Source organism: Ranitomeya imitator, chromosome 5, assembly GCF_032444005.1.
Source record: "Ranitomeya imitator isolate aRanImi1 chromosome 5, aRanImi1.pri, whole genome shotgun sequence".
Lineage (NCBI taxonomy): Eukaryota > Metazoa > Chordata > Amphibia > Anura > Dendrobatidae > Ranitomeya > Ranitomeya imitator.
In genome coordinates this window covers 419,157,570-419,169,620 of record NC_091286.1, presented here as the reverse complement: position 1 = coordinate 419,169,620, position 12,051 = coordinate 419,157,570, and the positions used below count along the sequence as shown (strand labels likewise).

At 42.7% G+C, this 12,051-nt stretch overlaps 1 protein-coding gene across 6 annotated transcripts in view; it reads left to right on the top strand.

Annotated features, from left to right (window-relative positions):
- The window catches only part of TNK2 (tyrosine kinase non receptor 2), a 348,026-nt gene that overhangs the window by 300,327 nt on the left and 35,648 nt on the right, over positions 1-12,051 (top strand). For 5 of the 6 annotated variants that reach the window (XM_069727059.1, XM_069727063.1, XM_069727062.1 and 2 more), the window contains 3 exons: positions 6,532-6,726; positions 8,725-8,816; positions 11,153-11,197. In XM_069727059.1, coding sequence (XP_069583160.1) covers positions 6,532-6,726; positions 8,725-8,816; positions 11,153-11,197 — 332 coding nt within the window. The remainder of the gene's footprint in view (positions 1-6,531; positions 6,727-8,724; positions 8,817-11,152; positions 11,198-12,051) is intronic. The other variant, XM_069727060.1, reaches the window with a different exon arrangement.

The window sequence follows — 12,051 nt, the reverse complement described above, 5'->3', positions numbered from 1 at the left end:
TGGCAACTTACAATGTATAGAAACATCTTGTAATGGCTGGGGTAAGGCCACATTCTCATTAGGAGCATGGTGTTGGGAGATTACCACGCTATTATGTTCCACCAGAAAGGAGGTCTAACTGAGTCCAAAGTTTTATGTTAGGACTCTTGACTCCCTTTAAGTCATTACAGTGAATGGAGTTCTAAGGGAACATTTCTTAATGGGAACCTGTCACTCTGGAATGCTGTAGATAAGCCCCCGATGTATCCTAAAAGATGAGAAAGAGGTTAGATTATACTCACCCAGGGGCGGTCCCGGTCCAATGGGTGTCGCGGTCCGGTCCAGAGCCTCCTATCTTCATCAGATGATGACTCAACAAGGCAGACAAAGTACGCCTGCGCCGGAGCTGCAGCGTGAAGACAAGAAGAGGACGTCATCGTAAGAAGATGGGAGGCCCTGACCGGACCGCGACGCCCATCGTATCGGGACCGCCCCTGGGAGGGTATAATCTAACCTCTTTTTCTCATCTTTTAGGATACATCAGATGCTGTAGATAAGCCCCTGAAGCTGGTGGGCTTAGCTCACCTTCGATTTTGGGGGTGACATGTTCCCTTTAACCCCTTTCTGACCTCGGACGGGATAGTACGCCCGAGGTCAGATCCCCCGCTTTGATGCAGTGCTCTGGTGGTGAGCCCACATCAAAGCCGCGACATGTCAGCTGTTTTGAACAGCTGACATGTGCGCGCAATAGTGGCGAGTGGAATCGCGATCCACCCGCCGCTGTTAACTAGTTAAATGCCGCTGTTAAACGCTGACAGCGGCGTTTAACTACCGTTTCCGGCCGCGCGGCCGGAAATGCGCTCATCGCCGACCTCCGTCACATGATCGGGGGTCAGCGATGCATCGGCATAGCAACCAGAGGTCTTGTTGAGACCTCTATGGTTGCTGATGCCAGCTTGCTCTGAGCGCCACCCTGTGGTCGCCGCTCATAGTAAGCCTGTATTTCAGCTACATAGGAGTGATCTGATGATCGTTGCTATGTAGCTGAGCCAATCAGGCTATGCCAGCTTCTAGCCTCCCATGGAGGCTATTGAAGCATGGCAAAAGTAAAAAAAAATGTTTTAAAAAAATATGAAATAAATAAAAAAATAAGTTTAAATCACCCCCCTTTCGCCCCATTCAAAATAAAACAATAAAAATAAAATCAAACATACACATATTTGGTATCGCCGCGTTCAGAATCGCCCGATCTATCAATAAAAACGGATTAACCTGATCACTAAACGGCATAGCATGAAAAAAATTTGAAACAACAAAATTACGTTTTTTTGGTCGCCACAATATTGCATTAAAATGCAATAACGGGCGATCAAAAGCCGTGTCTGTACCAAAATGGTATCACTAAAAACATCAGCTCGGCATGCAAAAAATAAGCCTTCACCCGACCCCAGATCTTGAAATATGGAGACGCTACGGGTATTGGAAAATGGCACAATTTTTTTTTTTTAGCAAAGTTTGGAATTTTGTTTTCACCACTTAGATAAAAATTAACCTAGACATGTTTGGTGTCTATGAACTCGTAATGACCTGGAGAATCATAATGGCAGGTCAGTTTTAGCATTTACTGAACCTAGCAAAAAAGCCAAACAAAAAAACACTCATGGGATTGCACAATTTTTGCAATTTCACTGCACTTGGAATTTTTTCCCCATTTTCTATTACACGTCATGGTAAAACCAATGATGTCGTTCAAAAGTACAACTCGTCCCGCAAAAAATAAGCCGTCACATGGCCATATTGACGGGAAAAATAAAAAAGTTGTGGCTCTGGGAAGGAGGGGAGCGAAAAACGAGCACGGAAAAACAGAAGAAATCCCAAGGTCATGAAGGGGTTAACAACATTTTGGGGTATGCAGATATAGCCCCATGATGGATTGCTCTGCATACAGTATTTTCCTAATGTGAATTCAGCCTAACATATATAAAGCTATTTAGTTATCCAATTCAACATCTGGTTCACAAAAGTCTGTTAAGCCATGAAACTGCCCTCTTGACGCTTAGTGCATAAGCTTGTAGATATCCTATTTGTCTTTCTTACTCCATGACCTGCTGCCAGTTGTCCTACATTCAGAATTGGGAACTAAACCGAGAGACAAAAGACAACAGTCATAAAGCTCATTTAGAAGCAACCAAAGTATAAGGCCATGTTCACACAGTGCGTTTTTTACTGCGGAACCGCAGCGGTATTGCCGCTGCGGTTCCGCAGCAGTTTTCCATGCAGGGTACATAACAATGTAACCCTATGGAAAACAGTCACTGCTGTGCACATGGTCCGTAATTTCGTTTAAAAAGCCGCGCAGAATAGCTGCGGCAAAAAAGAAGGAGCATGTCACTTCTTTTTCCTGAACCGCAGTGGTTCTGCACCCATAGACCTCCATTGTGAGGTCAAAATCGCATTAAAACCCGCAGATCAAAAATATATCTGCGGGTTTTACTGCGATTTGATGTGCAGAACCGCTGCAGCAGGAAGTGCGGGGGAGCGGGCGGAAGTGCGTGGGCGGAGTGTGGCTGCCCCCCCGTGCTCCGATCCCGCCCCCGTGCTCCGATGCCCCCCCCCCCCCCCCCCCGTGCTCCGATGCCCCCCCCAGTGCTCCGATGCCCCCCCCCCGTGCCCTAATCTCCCCCCCTTATACTTACCCGGTGTCCGTCCGGCCGTCTTCTCCCTGGGCGCCGCCATCTTGCAAAATGGCGGGCGCATGCGCAGTGCGCCCGCCGAATCTGCCGGCCGGCAGATTCGCTCCAAAGTGCATTTTGATCACTGAGATATAACCTATCTCAGTGATCAAAATAAAAAAATAGTAAATGACACCCCCCCCCACTTTGTCACCCCCATTGGTAGGGACAATAAAAAAATTAAGATTTTTTTTTTTTTTTTTCACTAAGGTTAGAATAGGGGTAGGGTTAGGGGTAGGGTTAGGGGTAGGGTTAGGGTATTTTCAGCCATTTTAGCCCTAAAAAGCTTCCTAGGAAACACACAGTCTCTGCATAGAAAACTGCATAAGAAAAGGATAAAAAAACGCATCAAAAAACGCATCAAAAAAGGACAAAAAAAGGACCTGCGTTTTCTGCCAAGAGCTGCAGTTTTTTAAAAAAACTGTCCTGAAAAAAAAAGGATGGAAATCCTGAACGTGTGAACATACCCTAAATCTTTATTATTATCATGAAAGCCGGAAAAGGGGACAAATGGGGATATTCTTTTTAGCCCCTTTTCCTGTTTTTGATAATAATATAGATTTATACTTTGGTTACTTCTAAATGGGCTTCATGACTGTTGTCTTTTGTCTCTCGGTTTTGATCGCATATTGTTGGTTGCAGTTGGCCCTTATTATAGTCCATAGGTTGAGATTTGGAATTATTTTTATTCACTATTCTACTGTTGTTTGTGTTAGTGGAGGTTTTACCCCAATTTTTCCACTACACTTTGCTTGCCAATAACATTATTTGCTAATTCAGAATTGGGAACTAAATCTTTGTGTCAAAGCAACTGCCCAATTGTGGTCCCTAATTAGGAATCTTTGGAGAACTAGCTGTAGTCAAATAATCCCTAATTGCATCACCTGTATTCTTCGTGGATACCCACCTACCTAGAGCTGGTGATGCAGAATATGCCACGCAGATGGGGATCAAAGATATGGGCAAAATGCAATTTCATCCTAAAGTCAGTTTGGGTAAATGATGCTCATGTTACCTGTAGACATGGCCGATAAAGATATGGAAATGAGCTTTACGTGAAGAACAAAAGGTTTGGTTTGTTAGGATCTGTAGAAGACCTGAAATGTATCAGTAGGCACAGCCTAAAACCCGTAGTAATGCCCATTGCAGCCTTGTTAGGGGGCCTGAGCAGTCTTTACACCTGTGGTGGAGTGGGTCACAACCAGACCTGGACTGCCATGTTCTGCGCTGTCAATGCAGTTGGCAGGTGCTTACACATTGCATTGCTTTATGCCACCTGCAGAATATTCCTTTTTGGAGTCAGACAATAATGGCTTTTTTAAACAGTTCTGTAACCCATGTCAGAAAGTTATGTCACAATATATTATGTCAGGAATTACTGATTAATTATTCTGCTAACACTGTGGAAAATTAGGGGTTACACAGTGAGTATGCCACTGACTCACCCTGTGGGTAGGTTATCAGGTCTGGGTGGAGAGCTAAACGTGAGTCACGGGGGAGCGCCCATCACAACCACACCTCGTAATTGTGCCCAAGCATCAGAGACAGGCTGAGTAGACTGATAGCTCCAACCAGGCCAGAGAGGAGGATGCGTGGCTTTAACCCTTTCACTGACACAGTTGTAATGTGACTGGCGGCTGCGTAGTTCAGGTGTTCAGTGATGTGTGGTGCAGACAGGGTGTGTATTCCTGCTTCTCAAGTCACAGCTTGGACACGTACAGTCATACTGCGTTAATGAGGAGACATTCTTGTAATTTCACAATATTTTGGGGGGATTCGTTCTAATAATAAATGTTGCTAGGGATTCATGTATTTTTGTATGACTAGAAAATGGAAGTTTATATCACTGTGTGGGCTATCAAGAATACTGGGATCCCAAGAGGTACCTGACAGACTGACCAGAGCCATCATAAAAGTAATGAATCGTCAGTGGAAATCTCTGCCATTGTTCCTTCTCCAAAACAGTACTCAAAGACCATTCTCTCTTACCGATTAGATGTAATTCTCACTTTATTAATCCAAATGCAGTCATCAATTCGGCAGGGAAGAGACGTAAAATGATCTAGTCTTTTAGATCCAATCCTGGTGCTATAAACCGCATCAGAATACAGACCTCATGGTTAGGCCAGACCTATGCCATGTAGTCATGGAGGCACAATCGAAGGTATTGAGCAGACACACCGCTCCAATTGTTCATTCCTATGGTTGCATCTAATGTACAGAGCGTAGACAACGACTGAAAGGTTGTGTAGGGAAAGCTGTGCGGTAGCTCTGCCTTCATTTCACTCACTTTGGGGCAATGCACATCCCCAATACTTCTTAATACAAAACCTACCAAGAAACAAAATGGGAAAGTGTTTCATAATATAAAGCCAGATAGATAGACTTTTATTCCATTTTGGGTTTGCATGACAAATGGTTGTCGGGGCCCAGGACACAGGAGCAATGGATGGTGATAATTCAGCTGGTGTCACTCCTTGCCAGGACTCCTTGCATGTTGTATGGATAGTGTGAGCAGAACTGGTCACCTAAGATTAGGTCTCCCCACAACTGCATCTCAGGATTTTCTGCATGTAATGAAGCATTCTTGTGACAAAACCAATGTCCCTGCCAAAGAATGGGTTAAATGCAGTACAAGGAACTTAAATGCACTCATTTCCTTTGACCCTGCCTGTGTACCAATGGCGTGCTGCAGCTTAGATACACTCTTCCACACCCACACACTGCTCCCATTCCTGCTGGCAGCCACACAGCGGGGGCAGGTGAGCTGATCTTTAGAGAAGGGATGGGTTACCAGGGAAAGGGAAAGAGGTGTAAGAGCACCAAGGACAGAAGTCCTGTCACCATAGGGGACAGAGTTTAGACTCGTCTGTCTTGGGCTCCGTAAGTAACCTTACTACAGGCGTACTTTTGGATTTCTTCTGGGAAAATGCTGAAACATGTCACTGTCAGATTGTCAAATGGTACAGTGTGTGCTTCATGGTGATCGTATTGGGACATACTCAGATAGCTTTCATTATCAGATGAGCCCTACACATGATACTTATGGTTTTCACCCTGAAATGTGCAGATTTGTGATAATCGGCAGTGTCTCTCACTCCTCACCTCCACTCTGCTTTTCACTGTCTGTTTCTTACCCCCAACCTTGTCCAGTCACATTTTTTACATAATTCAGAATCTAATCCATAAATGCAGTGATTTTGTTCTAATCTTTTCCAGCCTCTGAAAACTGATCACCACTTAGTTAGTGGTGTCACTAAGTAATTACGGAAGATAGGGTGGTGTGTGACTTTGTACCCGACAAGGTGTGTAGGAGGGAAACTAGTGGAGGGCGATTCTGCAGGTTGGGGGCTTCATTTCCGTTTCTGTACAAACCATAAACCTGGCTGGAGGTGGATTCCTGTCATGTCTTGTCCATTTCTGGAGTTTTTAGCTAGATGATTAGTAAGGGATGTAAGGAATTCCATAGGAGTACTTGTGACAGATGTGCTTGTGCGTGCCTCCAGGGATGACAGGAAGAAGGGCTGACTCACTCTTTACTATGCGTGTACCCACGTGTTAATTAGGCAAGGCGGTAATCGCACAGACTGAACACGTAGCCACTCCAGAAGGGTGCACCTGTATTGCAGGAGGTTCAGGGCAGCTGCAGGTAAACCTCAAAGATGCTTTTCTCTTACACTTGTTAAGGACCCAAAATCAAAAAGCTGAACACTGTTTTGTACATTTGTTCTGAGATTTGGGGCCTCATTTGGGTGTACATTACTGTTGCAGAATTTAGCCTATTCATCATGGCCTGATGTCTCCTTTATCTTTCCCACAGGGCTGAGAATTACTGGTGGAGAGGCCAGAACAAGCGAACATTGAAAGTCGGTCAGTTTCCACGTAACACGGTGACATCTGTAGCTGGACTGTCTGCCCATGATATCAGTCGTCCTCTAAAGAACAGCTTTATCCACACCGGTCATGGAGACACTGTGCCTGCTCATTGCTGGGGCTTCCCTGACAGGATTGATGAGTAAGAAACCATTTCCAGAAATCTAAGTTGCTTTTATCCTCTAGCTTGCAGTGCCTTTTTAGTTTCATCTGATTTACTTATATTTTAAGGTATCTACAGACAATGCGATAACCATTACGATTTAGTGGCAAATTAGCGGAAAAGAGGAATGACTTGCGTGTACTAATGCTGTACAATTAAGTTAGGCGATAATCACCGAGCTTATGTTGCCTGAGATTATTTTCCAGATGTACAGTAGCTCATCATATTTCCAGTAACAGTATGGAGATGAATCTCCATTATACACGTGGCATTGTTACATTGTTCCAAATATATAGCGTTATTAAGATAAATGTCAGTATATTAGAAAAGAGGCGGAACAGCTTCAGTATATGCCAATTATGGGACAGAGCTGGTCCTGCAGTATGTCTTCAAAATGAAACAATCTGATTCCAAGGCATCATTGACCATCACATCCCCTATGTATATCATCATGTTTTATGGCACATGCCATATGGTCATCCCCTAACGTATATAGTTATTATAGTGATTGAAACGAAAGGAAGAACCAGGATGCCTTCTTTTTTGTGACACCTGTCATAAGACTAAGTGTTAGCACTTTTATAGACTGTCAGTTTTGTAGGTTTCTTTGCTATTGATTTTAAAAAAAAAAGTGTTATCAAAAATTGTGTTGGTTTGAAAGCTAGCACAGCAAAGTAACCGGACAAAACGGACACATTTAGGCTACAATTTTGGTCTTACATTTTGCCTGCAACTTGCTATCAGTCAGGTCGTAAGCAAGTAGCAATTTAATCTGACTTTCCTTGCGGACTATGTTGGCAAAGTAGTTTGTAACCTGGATTGTAGGTGATGGAAATGTTGGAATCACATTATGCACATGCTACAACACAGCAACATTAACTTATCATTAGATGCTCAAGGTGATCAAAGTCAGTGCGTAGTGTTTCAGCTAAATCAGGGTTCTCTCATCTGGAAATAAATGGTCAAACATTTTTTTTGTGTAGATTTATTTATTTTCTTTTTAAATAACTAACTTTGCATATTTCCTTATTTTTAGTTGGCCTAAGCTGATTTTAAGAGGTCACTTTGATGGATATGCATTTTTTACCACATTTTGATGCTCAGACTTCTTTTTCCTGCAGTGCCCTCTGCTGGATATGAAGTGTAATGTGTCTGTAACGTTGTAGTCAGACTGGATATGGTTTTTCACTAAAATTGACAATGATAAATATTAACAATCCTAAAATAAAATATGACCGTTAACCATGTGTCTGTGTACAAAATGCAGTGGGAAATATTTAAACAAAAATATTTAACGCTGTTTGCAAAGATTCATGGGCCCTTACCAGACTGAGAATACCAGCCCCCAGCTGTTTGCTTTAGCTTGCCTGGATGTCAAAAATTAGGGGGACCCCATGCCGTTTTTAAAATTATTTATATAAATTATTTTAAAAAGGTGTAGGGACCCCTCTATTCTTGGTAACCAGCCTTGCTAACGCTGACAGCTGAGGGTTGCAGCCCATAGCTTTCAGTTTTGGCTGGCTGGTTATCAAAAATATAGGAAAACCACACCGTTTTTTTGGGAATTACTTATTTAGTACCCAGGCAGTGGCTGATGAATACTCCCATCACCCGTGCCTGCTCTCTCTGATGTTCGCGGCAGCAGGCATAGGCTGATGAGAGTAGTAGTCCCATCAGCCCGACGCCAGTGACCCAGCTGTGGGCTCACGCTGTCATTTGACAGTGTGGGAACTGCGGCTGTCTGACTATTGGTAATGATTTTACCACCGATCAGAGGCAGTATTTACTGCGCTGTCATGCACCTCTTTAATTTTAAGGCCAGCAATTATACTATTCTGGTAATCATGCAGTAAAAGGGATTTTTTTTATAACAATTCCATTCCATTTTGCTCAGAGAGTACATTTGTCTTTTATCATATTGTGATACAATTAGTTGCTTTTATGCCCTTGCTTTATGTTGTCTGCTTCCCCCCGCAGGCTGTACTTGGGAAATCCCATGGATCCACCTGACATTCTAGGACTGGATCAAGGAACCCCTAAACCAACTCAGCTTCCAGGGAGGGCAAAGAGTAAGTGGTTTGTTTGCCATAGAGCCATGTATTCAGCATGCTTGTGCAAAAGAGAATGTGTTAGGCTACTTTCACACTGGCGTTTTTTGCCAGACATCGCAATGCGTCGTTTATGGCAAAAAACGCATCCTGCAAAGTTGTGTGCAGGATGCGTTTTTGCCCCATAGATTAACATTAGCGACGCATTGCGACCCGTCGTGCGACGGTTACGCCGTGTTGTGGCGGACCGCCAGGAGCAAAAAACGTTAAGTGTAACGTTTTTTGCTCCTGACGGACCGCTTTTTCCGACCGCGCATGCGCGGCCGGAACTCCGCCCCCACCTCCCCGCACCTCACAATGCGCCGGAGAAATGCATCCGCTGCACCCGTTGTGCAGTGCGTCAAACGCTAGTGTCGGAATCTCTGCCCGACGCATTGCGACGGGGAGATTCCGACGCTAGTGTGAAAGTAGCCTTAATCGTCAATCAGCATCTGCTCCACACTTTTACAACAAGGAAAAATGATCGTTTCTTTAATATCTTCTTTTTGCCAGGTTGTTCAACATGCAGGAACAATTGTTGAGATTTTCTTAAGTAAAATTCACAGAAATAGTGCTAAAATGAAGAATATATATTGTGAGCCAAGTATAATTACTAGATTAAAGGGTTTTTTGAGCCGCTCTAGACACTTTTTGTAAAGTGTTTGGATAAGAGTATCGAATCTATTAAGTTCATATTTTTGGCACCAGCCAAGAGGTGACATAAGGAAAGGAACAGTGTCCAATATGTCCAGCACGGTGCCAAAGAGTTATCTAGCTTTTTTTCATCATTTTAATAAATTTGACACACTTTGTGTGATATTTCCCTTAATTTTAGCAATGATATTGCTAAATCTCCCCCAATTCGCACAAGTCCTCTGCTATGTCTCAGTGACGCTTTCTGCTGGTTCAGCTATCATAGGTACGTTTATAGGAAGGATCCAAGTTGTTATCCACATACAGTAAATGCCCACACAATTGCTAATCAGGTGATAATGTGGAGATTGCTAGGAAGGTGCTTTATACCCACTCCCTACTTATAATAGCTGCCATCGTAGGGGATCTAGAGCAGGAACTGAAGTTGTAGGCTCGGAAGGACAGACTAACCTGGCAAAGAAGCAAGTTATTAAAGGGCTTTAGTAAAAAGAATAAAGCATAAATGGTTTGTCCATTAATTGCATAAGTTCTTTTATGCATACGCTTTGTGTTGTCTGGATTGCTTTATGCATATGCTGTATGTTGTCCCCAGCATTTCCTAGGAAAAAAAGATGCCATCCTTTTGTCATTTTGCCGAAACGTGATCCAGCTCTGTAGAAGAGGGTTAACCATAAATGATAGATGCACGTCCTACCTCTGAGACCGCTACATGACTATTGCTCAGCTGTTTTCAGAATACCCAGTAAAGTGAGTGGAGAGATCAACACTGGAGTGGCCAACTTCTGTTTTCACAGCAGCAGCAAAGATGGAGTCATGTTTCTCAGATAGGTGGGATTTTCATCTATCAGACGTCACAATATTATGTCCAGCAAAAAAACAGACATTGCCAGAAAGGAGGTCAACCTGAGACCAAAGTTAAATTATTTTTGGAATCCTTTTGCGTCATTGGCTGAAAATGGGAAAGAGCTGAATACTGTGGTTTTAGGGTATTCCAACCCAAGCCCCGATGGAGAGATTAGCGGGAATGAGAGAGTGGTGGCGAACTCTGCCTCACTGCTTGCAATTGGCAACATAGCACCTTTGTAAAAAACAAATACAATACACAATATGTAAACCACCGTGAACATTTTTGGAAAAATGTTTCTCTATGTTCTAGCCAAATGCATGTAGATTCAAAAGCAGTGAGAAATCTAAATGAATTTTCTCTGGCTTTGGCTCAAAAGTCTGCATCAAACATTGCATCAACGGCAGGTGACCCAAATAAGGCATAAAAAGCACTGGTCAGCAGCCGAAATTCACGGTGTATGTTACCACCAAATAGATCTTCAAGCTTGATTTCTACTTCAACTCTTTTTTAGTGTAAACCAATTTTTGTTCTGAAAAACCTTAACGCAAGTTTAAACTATGCAAAATTGGATGTGTGAAAGAGGGCCCTAATATTGACCAATATATCCCACTTCTATGTTTGTTATTCTTTCATTACTACTGCTTGAAGTTACTTTTTGCCATAATTCTCTTTGCTGTTGTATTTCATCATATCTTTAATATGATTTGTGTGTCATGCAGCCTCCTGCTTTCAGAAATAATTTTAATTTGCATGCTTGTGCCTCATCTAAATCAGTTACTGGCTTTTTTCCAATGCTTCATGGCCTTTCTTCTCTCAGGAGAGCCTCCGCCTCGCCCTCCTCAACCTGCTGCCTTGGTTAAGAGTAAGTGTCTTCCCTCCCTCTTCAGTGCACCTTGCTCCTGCCCACTCTGTACCCTTGTACTTTCTCTCTCTCAAGGTACAGCGTGTACAATCTATGGATTAACTCTGTGCTGACGTTGTCCTAACACGTGTGCAGTGGAATTAGTGACTTGATACCTCTTAACCTTTTATATACATGTCATAATTGCAAAAGCATTACCTTATTACGGTAACTTTTAAATGTGAAAGACTAAAGACTTATTTTTCTGCCATATTCTGGACTGTTTTTTATTTTTTATTTTATTAACCTTTTGTAATAAAAGCTTACTTATTGATCAAGTAATGGTAATTTAATGCACGTTAAGGTACATATTTAAATTAATTTGCCTGGTATCATAGAAAACCCACTTTTTCTGAAGGATGTCTTCCCTGTCTCTGATATGCTTTGCCTTAATATTACAACAACGTATTTTTTTAGAACAAAGAAATGTAATGTCTCACACCAAAAAGAACGATGGATACGGTCGCCCCTGCAGTGTCAGTATGTGCAGGGCTGGGGATTCAGATCAGGCATTGCTCCAAACAGAGCGCTGTCAATAACTATAAGAGGAAGGTACCTGAGGGGGTGGAATGGCGTATCGAACTTTAGGTCATGTCGAGGACACACCAACGTTCCCTCAGAGCATCAATAAAATGTAATAACTAATTTACTGATTTTTATAGGGGCTAAGTCCCCTATATGAATGTCTAAATGGTTACATTTTTATTGGGCTTTTTCCTGTGTTAAAACCACGTTAATGTGCATTGTTTTATTGGCAGAAGTTTTTTGTTTTGTTAGGTGTGTGACATTGCAACTTAGTTAATATATGAATTATG